We start from the raw sequence: 15,698 nt of genomic DNA, 5'->3' as shown, positions 1-15,698 counted from the left end.
CTGAGGTTTTTGTGTCCGCCGTATGCGGCCTATATCATTGGCGCCGGCTAGGGGCCCAACGAATTCGATAGTGCGTCACACGCCGAACCAACAAAGAATGTTATGGGGCTCTATTGGAGCCCAATATTTGGCCCATTAGTTCATAACAAGGGCAGCCTTGAAGGCCATATGGCCCAAAACTGCAGATCGATCCCATCAAGCAGCCCCCGTCCGTCCGATCCAACCAGCCCTAATATTTCCTCCATATTTATAGCCACTTCGACGGCCTCCCCAAAAGCCTATCGTTTCCCTGCAGCCGCCACCACCAGACCGACGCAGCGGCACGCGCGGAGGAGTCAAGCGCGGCGGGGCGATGGCGCGCGGCGTGGCGGCGGCGGCGAAGGGCGGCGGCGGAAAGAAGAAGGGCTCAGTCACCTTCACGATCGACTGCGCCAAGCCCGTGGAGGACAAGATCATGGAGATCGCGTCGCTCGAGAAGTTCTTGCAGGAGCGCATCAAGGTCGCGGGCGGCAAGGCCGGCAACCTCGGCGAGGGCGTCACCGTCTCCCGCGACAAGACCAAGGTCACCGTCACCTCCGACGGGCCGTTCTCCAAGAGGTATACTTGCACACTGGAGGCTGCTTGCTCGCTCCCCGCCCCTAGATCCGCGCATTTCGTGCTTCCAGTTTTAGCTCCTGGCAGCAATTCCTAAACATATTACGGATGTGTCCATTATCTGTACGCGCTCTTATGTATATATGGGGTTATGAACTGATCATGATTGGCAGCAATTAGTTACTTTTGCAGCGAGTAAGTTGGGTTTAGCGCGAACTGCAACTACGATGCTTAACGAGCATACGCCTAAGCTGGGTTCTTTTTCGATGCAGATGCCTAACTTACGCTCGCCTTTGCCTATTGTGGGAACGATTTGACTAGTTTCTTGTAGCCTTACCAGTTGTGTTGTGTCCAAGTTTTGAATTCAGTCTACTTCATTGATATATAGGTTGTGTTGCACTGCATCTGTTGAACGATATGTTCCCTGTACACTAATTTGTGCTACTAGGTTGTTTTCTGGCACTTGTGAAATCATGCTTCCATTGCAAATGATGGTTCTTAGTTTAGTTCCTGAAACATTGTTGCAACATTCTCAGGTACTTGAAGTACTTGACCAAGAAGTACCTGAAGAAGCACAATGTGCGCGATTGGCTTCGGGTTATTGCGTCAAACAAGGACCGCAGTGTCTATGAGCTCCGGTACTTCAACATTGCTGAGAATGAGGGTGAGGAGGAGGATTAGACGCACTACCTTATTTATGGCATGTAAACTTTGAACTTGTTGGAGCAGTTATGCTGTAGCCTTTGAAGGGATGAGTTTTGATGTTTAAATTGTCAGCTGATGTTTGTAAGCGTGGTGAACTCATGTGATGCTTAGATAATCAAGTTGAAGAATTGCTGGTTCACGCTTCTGTGTCTCCGAAAGAAACGCGTTTCTCTGGTCCTTAAAACTGCTTGATATAATCATCGTTTAGGTTCTTCTGAATTCAAACTTCCAGTGCAATACTTGATTTCGTTGTCAGGGCATTCGATCTAACACGTTTTCTTGCTTATACTTAGAAAGCCAGGCAAATGATTTTGAGAGATAATATAAAGATCTTAGGATCTTGTGAGGGGCAATAGAGACAACATAAGAGATAATATGTCATAGCAATCGTCTCTTAAATATCTTTAAGCTTATACAATTGAAGAGACTGGCAGCATGTTTTACGACTTGACCATGAATTAGAGCATATCTTTACACTTGTGCAATCTGCAAAATGTGCAATGGCATATTTTAGGACTTGACCGTGCATTAGAGCATATCTTCACACTTGTGCGATCTGCAAAATGTGCAATGGGGATATGAACTACAACGAGGAGATGGGCAACAAAAACAAAGGTACAATGGACTCTTTGTATGGCCAAATGAAGCGTAAACGGAGGTCGAATAACTTTTTGTATGGCCAAACGAAGCGTAAACGGCCATGGTTTGGACTGAAGAACCTTGGAGTTCGACGGTATGTAGCGAAACCAGACTTCGTCGATAGCAAAAAAATGAAACTGAGACATTTCCGATGGCATAGTCAATTCGTTCACTACTATCAGAGTATCAGTTTCCTTGCTGCATAACACTCATCTAATGCGGATATGGACCGCAGTATAATAGCACAAATTATCCACGTCGAACACAGGGAGCGTCTACCAAATCAAACCAGCTAAACACTAATCAATATCAAGTGTAAGCGGAGGGAGTATTCAAGGTTGCTCACAATATCATTGAAGTATCGAACAGTTTTTGGAGGAATGTCGGCAGATACAAAGATCTCTTCTGAGATCAAATTAGTCCAAAATGCAAGAACAGCTCACTCAGGGCATCACTTTCACTAGCAACATTTATTGGGGAAAAAATCAAACTCCATTCAAAGTTTGCATAAGTTCGTCACCCAAAAGGAAGCAGCTGACCATCAGCTTGTCTAACTACGTTCATGCAAGCGCAGGGGCAGGGGTGCAACCAGTGGCAACTTCAGAGGTCTTCTGTGCAGAACTGTACTTCTTTGTGATGAACCTGGCACATTTCGTTGGTCAGTACAGTTCATCAATTATATCAGTAACTAATTCGCTCTAGTTGCAGAGCATTAGATACCTGAAGAAATCTCTCCATAGCAATTCAAACATTAACCAATTTGTCCCAGCATCCGATGTGCCATCACCATTCTTGGGTGCTCTGAGAGGAGGAAATTGCTAATTATGTACAAAAGCAAATGAAACAGTAACATAACGATGAATTTCTGTTCAGCAACCTCACATACCTCGTAGCGTGCTTCTTCAACTCCTCATACATGAACCGTGGAGAGAGGCACCCCGTAGCAAGCCATGGTGAAATCTTGCAGGAGAAATTAGCACCATACATGCTACCTCGAGTATTGTCTTTGCCTGCTTTGTTTGGCTGCATACAGCATTCTGTAGCGAACTTCTTCAGTCTCTCCATAGCTTCTGTCTCACCACCAATGAGGGTACAACCAACAGCAGGTTTTGAGTCCTAAATGAACAAACATGAATTTTGAAGATCAGGAAGCACTGCACACAGAAGGACAACTGGACAAGAATGCTGGAGTGAAATGGTCTCGGTTATGAGCTACAGAAATATATGCCTATGGCAATAACAGATTTTTTTTAAAAAAAAAGGATTACCATGTAAATAACCAAACATTAGACAAAGCTATGAGTTGTAACAATTCAACTAAAAATCTCCAATGAGATGATCTCATCATCAGTTTCACTAACGACATTCTACATATGAAAAATCTCAACTCAGCATTTTTTATTTGAAAGCAACACAATCAGCATTTCACTTCAGAATGATGTCACTGTCCCTATAAGATGTCGCTGTCTTCATTATATAACATACACCTCCTAAGAGGCTGTAAACTACAGATTTAACGTGTCCTTGAATCAATGGGACTGCTGACAAGCATAGAACCAGACACAAGAGACCAAATGCATAAGTAGCCAATGTGACTCATTTCAAATGTTCCAAAATGGCAAGTGGTTGTGAAATGTCATGATCGTGAAAACAATAAGCTAATGCACATGAAGGTGAGACGATGATAAAAAAAATGTCCATTACAGAACAAGTGGAAAGCTACATATTTTGTTGACATGGATACGGTTACTTCTTTTGTCATTCTACTACATGCACACATAAAGATAGCTTTGCATTGCTGTTTCTATCCCATAAATAATGACACAATCTTACCACGTGCTAAAGCAAACAAGGGAGTGAGATAGCAAACACTAGGACCACCTTCATAATATGGCCATGCCATCGTAAACGAACATAAGGGCCAACCTTTGTACCCAATTTTCTTCTGTGACCATCAAATATTGAACCATACCGATGGAAATGCCTAAGAATGAGATCCTCTACAACAATTAACTAGTTAAATGGTCAATGGCACCAAAGCATACTATAATTAGAACTCCCATTTTGTTTTGGTGTACAGTTTACTGAAAATTACTGAATTCCGTAAACTTTTACCTCATAAAAAGAGTGAACTAGGACTTAAATGTGTTAAGATGCTAAACCTAGCCAAAGATATAAATGTGCACCACAAGCAGAAAGAATCTCTCTGTAAGCTACCTGTGGCATGGCCGGCGGCGCAGTGAGCCCAAGTTCGGAGAGCGTGGGGATGTCGCCAGGCTCGAGCACATTCTTCATGGGCACGCACTTGACCTCCTCAGGTGCCTCGAGAACCTTCCTGACCTCCAACCCCTTCACGGCCTCCTTGAAGCCGCCATAGTTGGACGGCATGTCCTCGAGCCGGAAGGGCAGGTCTTCGACGTGGTACAGCGTGCTGCCCCAGAAGTACTTGACGTCCACGCCCTCCTTCTCGACAGCCTTGCGCACCCTCTCCTCGGCGCGGCACTCGTCCCGCGACACCTCCCCGTGCGCATACACTGCCTCCGCGCCCGCCGCCAGCGCGAGCTCGGGGATGACCACCTCGGGCCTGCCCACCCGCACCACCAGGTCCCCGCCGCGCGCGCGGAGGCTCCGGCGCAGGTCGGAGACGGAGTCCAACAGGAAGTTGGCGCGGTACGGGCCGGTGCGGTCGAACCCCGAGGGTGACTTGCCGAAATCGCGCGGGTCGAAGACGAAGACAGGGAGGAGCGAGGAGGACGCCCCCGCAGCGGCGTGGAGCGGCTCGTGGTCGTGGATGCGGAGGTCGGCGCGGAACCATACGAGCGTGCGGCGGCGCCCGGCGGCGGCGGGCGCGCCGGAGGGGAAGGAGCGGGAGAGGCCCGGCGTGGAGGCCGGGAGCGGGGAGATGACGGAGGAGGCGGCGGAGTTGAGGCGCGTGGGGCGGCGGGAGGAGGACGGTGCGGCGGCGGAGGAGGGATGGAGGCAGACGGCGAGCGTGGAGATTTGGGTGGGAAGGTGAATGGTGGAGGGGACGGAGGCGAGGGTGGGGGCAGCCGGCGCGCGGACGGAGAGTGAGAGCGAGAAGGTGGCGAAGGGGAGGAGGCTGGGGTCGTCGCGCGGCTGGGCTCCGGCGCCGGCGTCGGAGTCGGAGGCGTCGGCCATGGTTGGTGAGATGCGGGGGGGGGGGGGGGGATTTGGTGTGGATGAGGAGTGAGAGGGAGGGGGTGGGTTGGAGGAGGAGGGAAGGTGGAGAATTTTGGACCCCCCACCAACCATTTGGGTTTTACCAGAATTCAGATTGGAGCTTTTTTGTCACCAACCCCATCTTGCCACAGCCCCATCTTGGGTGACCTTTTTCAAGAGCAGAAATATACCAAGAAAATAGTAGAAATATAACATAGTTTTTTCGAATTTTTGTATGAGCCACGGAGATTTTTGTTTGAAAAGACAACCAAAGAGTTCTAGTTATTAATACCAAGATAAAATCCAAACTGTATGTTGAATGTTTGGGATTGCTGGTTAAGAGTGTATTTGTCGACAACTCAGCATGTACATATAAAAAATCCATGCTCAACCAGATGGCTTGTTTGCACGTAGACAAGTCTAACCGATTCTACTGCCGTCAAAAAATTAGGCCTTAAGTTATATCAAGTGGGATGACTCAACCAAGTCATGCACTCATGTACCCTAGTTCTCAACAAAACCATATGCAACTGAAAAATAGTATCACTATGATTTGAGAACTAGCTACAAACTAGACGGATTGACGTGCCTACGTCGTATCTTTTTTTTTTGCACAGACTATAAAGTATGACAAAAGAAGACTTAAAAATTAAATTTATCAATTTTAGATATCTCAATATTTATTTATAAATTTATCAATATTTAACACATTCATTTAGTTATGTACTTTCATGCATATACATAATTTTAACATGTAAACGACAGTAATATGAATCTAACTAATTTTTTTTATATTTTTTGAGTTTTAGATATTTCCTATGCATTTTAGATTATTTCAGCCGATTTACCAATATAACTATTATTACTTTTGCTATTTTTCTGAAATTTTGCAAATATATATATACATATGTATACATATAGTGTGTGTGTATATATATATATACACACACATCATTCCTTTTGCTAGTTTTTCTAGAATTTTGCATATATATATATATATATATACACACACACGCGTACATATATGGGGATCCATATAAACAGTGGCTACCAGGGGCGGAGCCAGAAAGGCCTGCCACCGGGTGCTGGGCCTGTGGACAGGTGCTGAGCTAATTAGATTTGTTCCAAATTCTAATATTTTGGTCCAAATATACATGAATTTACCTGAGACGAATTGGGCTGGACCCGTGCTGCAGCACCCCCAGCACGGGCCCTCACTCCACCCCTGGTGGCTACAGCAACTTAGCCCCTATAATCCCTCCCGATATTGGTCCTTTAATATATGTAATGGGGGGATGACTCAACTATTAGTCATGTGCCCCAATTCTCAACACAACCATATGTAACTGAAAAATGGCATTACTATCACTTGAGGATTAGCTACAAACTAGTGGATTGGCGCGGTTATGATAAAAGAAGACTAAAAAAAATAGATTTCCTAATTTTAAACATCTTAATATTTATTTATGAATTTATCATTATTTAACATACTCATTTAATTATAGGAAAACAGTGGTGCTTTCATACATGTAACAGTGATATGAACATAACTTAATTTTTTTTTTCATATTTTTTTGAGTTTTAGATATTTTCCTATGCATTTTAGATTATTTCAGCCAATTTATCAATATAACTATTATTCCTTTTGCTAGTTTTCTAGAATTTCGGAAAAAAAATGTATGCGTACACATATGTACACATATACGTATAGGTGTATACTAAGTACATATACATATACACATAGGTATCCATATTTATGTAGATACACAGAAGTGGGACTCGAATGAACAGTAGCTACAGTACATTAGTACTAAAATCCCTCCAAATTTTGTCCCTTTAATATATGTAATAGATTAGAACGATCTGTGGCAAAAGAATAGATAACTAAGATACAAATACCTTCTCTGCCAAAAATTTCTCTGCTTTGGGTAAGGAACTACTAGGTGCACAACCCTGATAAACCAGTGACGTGAAAAACAACGGGGCTTCAAATTCCACCCTTTCCTTGGGTCATGCTGAAGCTGCAACTCCTTTTTACTGTGTGAAAATCAGTATACACACTTCCCGGTTTGTTGTTTGGAACTTGTTGTGGGAACAAAATTCAGGTGAGCTACCTTCGGTAATTGGTATGCCTTCGCTTCTCACCCCATGAAACAACTGAAAAGATTATATATTATTGAAAAATGGTCTTAACACTTCCCCTTCTGTGACCTTGCCCTCTTTGCTTGTCTTGCAGAGATTTTATTTGCATTTGGATTCAGGGCTGCTCTCTGAATGACCCTTTTCGGTTCATCAGGCTTCTCATGGGGATCAACCTCCTCATATTGTATTGGCTTAATGATAGTACCAGGCTTCTTAACAATCTGAAAAGACAACAGTAAATAGAAGCAAATCTTAAGCAACAAGCACTTCATAAATGAATGACAGGAAGTCGGTGTGTTGGTAATTGTCAAACAAGAAAATTAGGTTCTGAGGTCAGGAGACATCGTACATGCTTTTCTATGTTAGAATGTTTTAGTAAGAATTTATCATCAAGGTAAGATCTTGATCATTAGATGTGGCTATTTACCACTATCTGTCCACAATTTTGATGTTTGCCACAGAAGAAAAAAAAAACTAAATGGATACTGGATGGCATAAACAAACATCCAGGTTGCACATGTGTACCAGATGCGATTTCACTGTACTTGCATTATAATGCAATTCGGACAAGGCAAGACCAGTAGCTTTCAAAGTAGATTATTGAATCACTTATTTGATTTCAGTCGTCCTCAATTCTATATACTCGTCTAATTTTTTTTTGGCAGTTCCACACATCAGCTAGATGCACTCACCGCAGGTCGATTGAGAGTGGAAACCGATATCGCTGGGTTAAAATCAGGTCCAATAGGCATACGGATGCTCTGCTCATACACATCCTTCGAAGTGTCAGGGAAAGGCAAATTCCTTACTAAAAGCTTTTCAACCTGCAAGGCAAAGTAGTCAAAATTATTGTTTGTTCAAGCATTTCTACAAAAAATCACAGAATCATCTTAGTTAAATATAAGCATCCAAACAAAAGGAACATACTACTTCTAGAGATGCTTGATCCAGAATTATAACGAAAAGACAAAGGTATGCACAGTATAAAACAACAGAAACATAATCACTAAACATGTGGTACATAACAAATCAAATAGATCTTTACCTTCTTATCTACATGTTCAGAAATAATAACGTGCTTTAGCTTTGAGTCCTTCCTCCTCTTCAAGGCTTCTTCTCTATTCCTTTTAGCAAACTCATGTTCTTTCACCATCCATGAAGGAAGGCCTTTTTTCTGTTGGATGTCCGTCCACTGGACCCAACTAGAAACAAGAGCAAGTTTTTCAGGTTCAGGATTCTCTTCATTTAGAACTTCCATTTTGTCCTTCTCAAACTCAGCTTCAACATCATCACCAGCAAAAGCCTGACGTATGAGATCAGCTTGTGGTGGAAGCTCATAATTTTCCTTTGTATCAGAGATGGTCAAGAAGCCCACAACCACTCTTCCTCTGATTCTGAATCAGAATTCCGATCCCTTTGCTACTCAAAAACAAAGTGGAAAACAAAATAAATAAAGTAATCAATTGAATCTACGAATAGGAACCACAGACCATAGTTCAAACAAACCTTAGGGTTTTGATCTACAATAGAAGGGGCCTGCGATTTGGATTTACTGGTAACGTTGTTGATATTGCTATTGTCATTTCCTTTACTATTGTTGACCTGGTGAAAGCAAGAGTCCAAGAGCTCAAAATAATGTATGACAAGGAAACAAACAGCTATCAATGCAAGGTACGAGCATAAGTACCTTCTTCCATGAATTATCAGCTAACATTCCAACTTCAAATGTTGTCTTAGGGCCTGGATTTTTTATAATATCATCGAAGCTCTACACAATACGACTATACATCAGATTTCTATAATATAAATCACATGATACATCTTACTTTGAACAGATCATTCTGTGGTTCATCATCCAGTAGTGCAGTCCCAAGTTGGATGTCCTCTTGCTTCTTAATTGCTTCATTGTTGCCCAGATGTTGGGCAGATTCAGAATCATACTCACTATCACTGTTGTTGTCAGTATCTTCTAATTTTGGCCTCTTGTTTACCTCTTCATGTGTATTTTTGACAGGTGCAAAAGTTCTTTTACCTGTCACCTTTATTGAATTTTCATTCTGTTCAGTGCTATCGTCCTCCAATTTCCTCAAGGATTCATCGTATTCTTCAAGAGCTTGTCGTGCTTCCTCATGCTTTTTCATAGCACGCTCCTGTAGATAAGCAGCGAAATGAGATGATGGGGGTAACAGAATCGCAGCAATACTAGCACAAATACTTTAGCTAAACAAATGCACAAAGAGCATGGACAATGAAAGGCAACGAAAAAACTCCAGATATCGGTATCTCATTATCTTCTTCAAGAACTTTAAGAATCTTTTCTTTCCCTCTGATTAAAATCTTTGCTTCTGATCCATTCTCGTCTTCGTCATCATCTGAACTTTCCTCGCTACTACTAGAATCATCTTTCATGGAATTCATTTTTCTAGTCAGAAGAGTATTTTGTTGGAGTTGTGCTGCAATAGCAGCTCGAGTGCCTTCGTCTTGAACAGACAATCCACGCTTCAAGATTCGCTTTGCCCATTTCGATGTGTTCTTGTGCTTCAGTGTCATCCTTTCCTGTGAATAGTTGTGAGATAAATTAGCAATGTTATTGGGGAGAAATATGAGAGAATTATACTAAATTAAGAAAAAGAGATAAGCAAAGATTTACCTCTGCACGTTTAAATTCTTGTTTCCTAGCATAATCTTTGACAGCTTCAGGATCTGCCTCCAAATCTGCTGATGCTGCTTTCAGTTTATCCTTCTTCAACATCCGGTGATATGTCCTGGACTTGATTTTCTTCAACACATTTTGCTTTCATCTCGTGACGAAATAGAAGGGTGCACATTTTATCAAGGCGATTTTGGCGTTCTCTCACATCTTCAACATCAATCTACATAAGTTCATTAACTTATTTAGCAAAGAATCTTCTGAGACTTGGAACATACATTATATTAGTAAACATGTTAAGTGAACAAAAACAATTAGCAGTCAGCGCTATTATAGCACCTAGTTAAGTTCAAGTTCAATTGAACTCATGAAGTGCAATGAGATCATAAACCTTGTTAAGTTCCAGGATTTTGGACCATCGTTCTTGTGTGCTTCCATCATTTCTCTTATGTGCATGAGCTTAGCCATCGTCTTCTCAAACTTAGTCATTGGCTTAAATTCGTTAGCAATTGCCTCAACAGATCCCACGGCTAAGTTGACATCATTTTCGAAGTAGAGCGTAGGAGCTTGCCGGTTCCTCGACACTATCCCCTCCCACCTGGTGACCTCCTCACTGGATAGCTTGTGCGTCACCTTAGGTCCAGCTTCGCCCTCTCCACTTGTGGAAGTGGGGCTGCCTCGACCATTGGCTTTTTCTTTTGCTGCTGCAGCCTCTTACGCATCTTGCTATACCCAAACTTACCCTGAATATTATCCAAGAGGTCATTAATTGTGACAGGTCCATCTCCGTCTCCAGGCTGCACAGGCAGCTCCAGTGGCTGTTTCTTCTTCTTATTTCCTAATTGACAAAGATATTTCAGATTTTGAACAAAGGAGGACATAAACTACTCTAGATGAATATTGACCATGGGCTTCAGAGCTTCCCAAGAAGGATTGCAATTTTCTTATGGAGCAATACTTTTTCAGAGATTTGGCTACAGTCAACACTTCTTATTCAAGAGGGCTACAACATTGTTCAGCAGCTTGAACTCTTAGCAGAAAAGAGCAACCTTTTCAAGCAATCTAGCTTAAGTCTTCAACAAAAGATCGGTCTCTGTATGTAGTATGTCTACAAAGAATATCTCATATGCAATGTCCAAAGATAAATTTTACCATCAAACGCTTCCCTAGGCATTCCAGTCGTCTCCTGGAGTATTCTTATCTGCCTCTCCTCGTCATCGCCATCATCACTGTCATCTTCATCCATATCATCGCCTTCATCTGAAGGCACATCCTCATCCTAAAACGTAAACACGAACGTAATTTAACGACAGCTCAAGAACGACTCAAAGGGTAGCTTCAACGCTTGCAAACAGTATATCATCAGTTTCTTCGCCAGTGCGCACAAAAACACGACGCCGGTGGTCGAGGCAGTCACAGATCGGGGGGGGGGGGGGGGGGTCACCGCACCGCATTGGAGGCATCGCTATCGAACTCGTACTCGTAATTGGCGACGGTGTCGTAGCGGTCGTTCTTGCCGGTCTCCTCCTCGTGCACCCCCTCTTCGTACTCGTACAAGTCCTCGGCCCCCGCGTCGGACCCGGACCCCTCATCGTCGTCGGTGCCCCGGGCGGGGTTGGGCCCCATCGCGTTGAGCTCCCGGAGCATCCCCGTAGGGAGGCGCGGCCCGGGCGCGGCCTCTTCCCGGGACCAGGGGCGGGCTTGCCGCGCCGCATGGAGGGTTTTGTCGGCATGGGAGTGAGGGTGGAGGGGTCCGGCAAGATGGAGGGAGGCAGGAGCCGTCGGAGTGGTGTGCTCGGCATTTGATTTTTTTCTCCTAAATTGTTTCATATTTAATTCTCCTAAATTTGCAAAAGGCTAACCCTTCAACACAAATCTTGACACAGATTTAATAAATGAAGATTCAGTGAGATCACCGATTTATTTGCCTAGGTGAGATATAGTAAATCTGAATTTTATTCATGGGGTTTGCTTTGAGATTTGTTGATTTGTAGTGGGTCAACGCACAAAATTCGAGTGACCGGCATATTTATCTCCGTATCGGTGTGCATTTATTTTCTGGTGCTTGTAATGGCAGTGGGATCACTGACCGGCAGACACGCGGTGTCGCTCACTTGATCTTTTACGAGTTTGTTCTAGTGCGCCCATCACGTTGCAGATCGAGATCACTCGGATCAGCTCGTGCGGAAGGAGAAGCCGGCGGGGGTGAGGCGGAAGACGCCGCTCAGCATCCCGGCGAGCGGGCCCTGCAGGTCGGACAGCAGCGCCCCCGCCGCCGGCAGCGTCGCGGCGTGTCGACCACGAGCTCGCAGGCGCTCACGAGCGCCGCCAGCGCGCTGGTCATGTCCGCCTCGATCGCGAACGAGACCCCGCCCGCCACCACGTTGCCGCCGCACCGTAGCTCCACGTTCGCGTCTGCGATGCACGCGCTCGCATGCACCGTACGAAGGCACGTACGTGCGAACGTCAGTATCGTCGCATCAGCTGCGAAGGGGTCACGCTGGTTAGCACATTACTTGGTTATGGTAGCTCGTGTACCTGTAAATGCTGGAGAAGTCGCGACGTCGATCAGCGTGTCGGTGTTGCACGGCACGACGCCGGTGACGGCGAGCTTGCCGAGCCTGGTTTGCGCGGAGGTGATCGCGCGCGCCGCTGCGGCCACGGCAATGGCGAGAAGAACAGCCGCTCTAGGTGCCATTGCTGGATCGGGGCCGGCTGTGGAGAGGTGTCCTATTTATAGACTCGATCTATGAGTTCAGTTGTTGGGGGCGTCTGCTATTTCGGGTTTGATTAATTGAATCCAGTTGTAGAGAAATTAATAACTTGTTGATATCACTAAAGATAGATTACAATTAATTCATGATTATCACTGAAATGCTAACAATGCTGGGGCAATCTTTGGGGATCCCTGACCGCATTCCGACCGGAAAAACTAGAAAACAACTGTCTAGCACTTATGAATCAAATTATCAATCATCGAGGGGGGAAACGGTGCATCCCCCTCGAGGCATAATCAACAACACCAGGAGGCATAATCAGAGCATCCCACATAAGGCATTACAGGAAAAATCAAGCAAACACCTTCAACCGCTAGACATCGTGCATCAAGCAAAATTACATGTACTCCACCTCAAAGGCTCAAACCCTGCTAACATCACAATTAAGCACGGCCCCATCCTCCACAAACCATAACAGTATTAGAGGAAACAAACACGACGCCACGAGCTGAGGGCCGCAGCGAGCTCCAACAGCCCTGACTCCTGAGCTGTCCTTATGTCATTATCACAGCACACTGCCAACCGCTTCCAACATCTTCAACAATCTAGATAGGCCATACATGCCTCCACATAGTATGATAGTAGATATAAAACACTAAACCTATTGGCAGCAACCCTGTATCACAGTAGAGGTAAGGTAAGACGAACGCCCAGCTATGAGTATGGTCTTCCGAGAACAACCATCTGGCTTGGTGCCAAGCACTTATGAACCATTTTCTAGACTCAGTGATCCAATTATCAACACATCAAGAGGATTTGGCAAAGCAACATGCGCAGGAGCTTCTCTGTCAGATACATCTAAATTATACTCGGTTTAATCGATAATTAAGTCGATTAAAACAGAAGTAATTACGAAATTATATATATATGCCCAAAATCTAAGACCATAGCATATACCGTTTACAAAATAGTTTCATTATAAGATATGAACAAAATATAAAAATTTTAACTTTTATTACAGACCTTGCTCGATATTCTAGTTTCTACTTAGATCAAAGGTTTTATAACGTAGTGGAAAGATACTAATAAAAGAAAAAACTAGTAGCACCATTGCCCATAAGACACCACCGGGACTAACTCAGATATTCGATCTCTACTCCTAGCCATCTCTAACACCAGCGGGATAAAAGTAACCGTAAATCAGTTATTCATTACCTACATCAACTTAAGGGCAGCACCCTGAGTACGAAGGTACTCGTAAGACTTGCACAATATGGCTATATATATTTTCGACTTCAAGGATAATGCTTTCAGTTGAATAGCAAGGAATAGTCATAAAGTTAAGTTGACTTAGCGAAAAGTACTTTAACCAATATAATGATATGAACCGCTAGCATAAACTAATAATAAACATAATCTTCAATAAAGCAAACTTGCTCAACTTAATTTAGTACCAGCACATGCTTCCCCCGGAAGCCCACATACTTTCTGTTTCCCAAACTAAATGAAACTCTACAATGTTGCCTAATAGATATAAGCATGCTCATAACCAAGAGCGCAGTAATTTGAATTGTTCTTATATCCTGTAGAGGTACATCTTAACCCACATGACTCGGGTCCATCATCTTGGTCCCCGAGATAAACTTTCTCATACCCGAAACTACCCGCTTGCACTTGCTCTTATGACACCGGGGTTATCGCAAGCGTATCCTATCCTGAACACCTCCGGCTCTCCGCCACCTTACATCTCCTCGTACTTTTTCTACGCGTCATAGGGATACAAGGTAAGCGTTAGTACGGCATATGAAAATTGACTTATCTTACCATTAGATCGACATGTGAAAGTACGGAAAGTGCTTAAGCCAAATGACACTACGGACGGTGCTTAAACGATGCAAGTGGTCTATGACACCCGGATCTCCTCTCCCGAACTGCCCCTAACACCCACTCATATCTCGTCACAATTTTTCCAACTCACCAACCCAACATATCATTTCTTTGTAACTGTAGTCGAAATTCCTGTAGCTCGCGAACGACGGTGACATCCATCGCTCAACTTTTATCGATGACTTATGCAAGGCTAAGCAATTACCGCATCACTTTTAAGTTGGACCATGTCACGAAAATACCCAGGTTATAAGGATCAAGATTAACAACTTCATCAAGGTAGGTACGATGCAACAAGTAGGTTTTACCCGATTCCTTATCATATGCATCTAAGATATATAGAAAAATCTAATAGGTTGACCAACTATTCACCAAAACATAGAAGAGATATGATAAATGCTTGATTGGTGCTGTCTGTTGTTCACTCACGAATTCAACTGGTTCGCCTTCGTGCTCAAACTCGTGACTCTCCGAAACTTCGTTTGTTAAATAAATAACATGCATTGCAATGAGTATGATGACATGCAATGAATGATGCTCCACAATGCATGAACAAAGTGGAGATGCAATGCATCATGTTATGAGTTTAAAACCTTAAAGATTTCCTTGAATCTAGATTATTGTTAACCATTTAACGATTTATGGATTAATTAAGCTTAGTTTAAAGCTTATACCTAAATAGAAAATTAATTTATACTTAACATGAGTGTAAATATTTTTATTGAACAGGACATAATATAATAAGATTACCAAAATTGGACCCCTTAATTTTGGACTTGCCATTAACTAATTATGAATTAATAAAACTTAAACCTATTTTATTAACTAAAGCTATCACAGCACAAATTTCATAACTCCTAGTATTTTTAACATGTAGAGTATGATAAAAACAAAGCTAACAAAATTGCTTTTATCATTTTTGGAGCTATATTAAATTTTCTATGCTTTTTACAAGTTTTTAGTCGAATTCACACTGTAACAATAATTCTATTTCGCTTTTCTGATTTAACCGAATATAAAAAGGCCGAAAACCCTTTTGTATCGGGAGCTAGCTAGCTCGAGTCATGAAAGTGGGCCCGGGCTGCTTGATTCGGGTCAAAACGACCGGAGGCCAAGCGGGCACAGTGCCGATGACACAGCCTGGCATCGCTGGTGGCGAACGACAGCAAAATCAACCTGGGCAA

General features: G+C 43.4%; 2 protein-coding genes and 2 pseudogenes across 2 annotated transcripts; 1 reads left to right on the top strand and 3 right to left on the bottom strand.

Annotated features, from left to right (window-relative positions):
- Nucleotides 1-274: 274 nt before the first annotated feature.
- On the top strand, nt 275-1,438 carry LOC133912485 (large ribosomal subunit protein eL22z-like). The gene is made up of 2 exons (XM_062355236.1): nt 275-597; nt 1,131-1,438. The coding sequence occupies exons 1-2, from the start codon at nt 353-355 to the stop codon at nt 1,273-1,275; spliced, it is 390 nt and encodes a 129-aa protein (XP_062211220.1). The 5' UTR covers nt 275-352; the 3' UTR covers nt 1,276-1,438.
- An 829-nt stretch (nt 1,439-2,267) lies between these two features.
- Nucleotides 2,268-5,135, bottom strand: LOC133912484 (blue-light photoreceptor PHR2-like). The gene is made up of 4 exons (XM_062355235.1): nt 4,156-5,135; nt 2,825-3,054; nt 2,659-2,739; nt 2,268-2,580 (listed from the first exon to the last, which is right to left on the bottom strand). Exons 1-4 carry the CDS (start codon nt 5,095-5,097, stop codon nt 2,499-2,501), a joined length of 1,335 nt encoding a protein of 444 aa, XP_062211219.1. The 5' UTR covers nt 5,098-5,135; the 3' UTR covers nt 2,268-2,498.
- Nucleotides 5,136-6,932: 1,797 nt separating this feature from the next.
- On the bottom strand, nt 6,933-11,740 carry LOC133910546 (U3 small nucleolar RNA-associated protein 14-like; annotated as a pseudogene).
- Nucleotides 11,741-12,084: 344 nt separating this feature from the next.
- Nucleotides 12,085-12,608, bottom strand: LOC133910545 (uncharacterized; annotated as a pseudogene).
- Between the last annotated feature and the right edge of the window lie 3,090 nt (nt 12,609-15,698).

The sequence above is a fragment of the Phragmites australis genome, chromosome 3, assembly GCF_958298935.1.
Source record: "Phragmites australis chromosome 3, lpPhrAust1.1, whole genome shotgun sequence".
Classification (NCBI taxonomy): domain Eukaryota; kingdom Viridiplantae; phylum Streptophyta; class Magnoliopsida; order Poales; family Poaceae; genus Phragmites; species Phragmites australis.
The sequence above is the reverse complement of the archived record's forward strand: the minus strand, read 5'-3'. Positions and strand labels throughout refer to the sequence as shown.

What these genes read in the sequence shown, in the direction of transcription:
- LOC133912485 (XM_062355236.1), top strand. Translation starts at nt 353, where the DNA reads ATGGCGCGCGGCGTGGCGGCGGCGGCGAAGGGCGGCGGCGGAAAGAAG. An exon ending in GACGGGCCGTTCTCCAAGAG is followed by an intron (nt 598 to 1,130) that starts GTATACTTGCAC and finishes CAACATTCTCAG; the next exon opens with GTACTTGAAGTACTTGACCA.
- LOC133912484 (XM_062355235.1), bottom strand. Translation starts at nt 5,097, where the DNA reads ATGGCCGACGCCTCCGACTCCGACGCCGGCGCCGGAGCCCAGCCGCGC. An exon ending in TTGAAGAAGCACGCTACGAG is followed by an intron (nt 2,740 to 2,824) that starts GTATGTGAGGTT and finishes TCCTCCTCTCAG; the next exon opens with AGCACCCAAGAATGGTGATG. An exon ending in CTATGGAGAGATTTCTTCAG is followed by an intron (nt 2,581 to 2,658) that starts GTATCTAATGCT and finishes GAAATGTGCCAG; the next exon opens with GTTCATCACAAAGAAGTACA.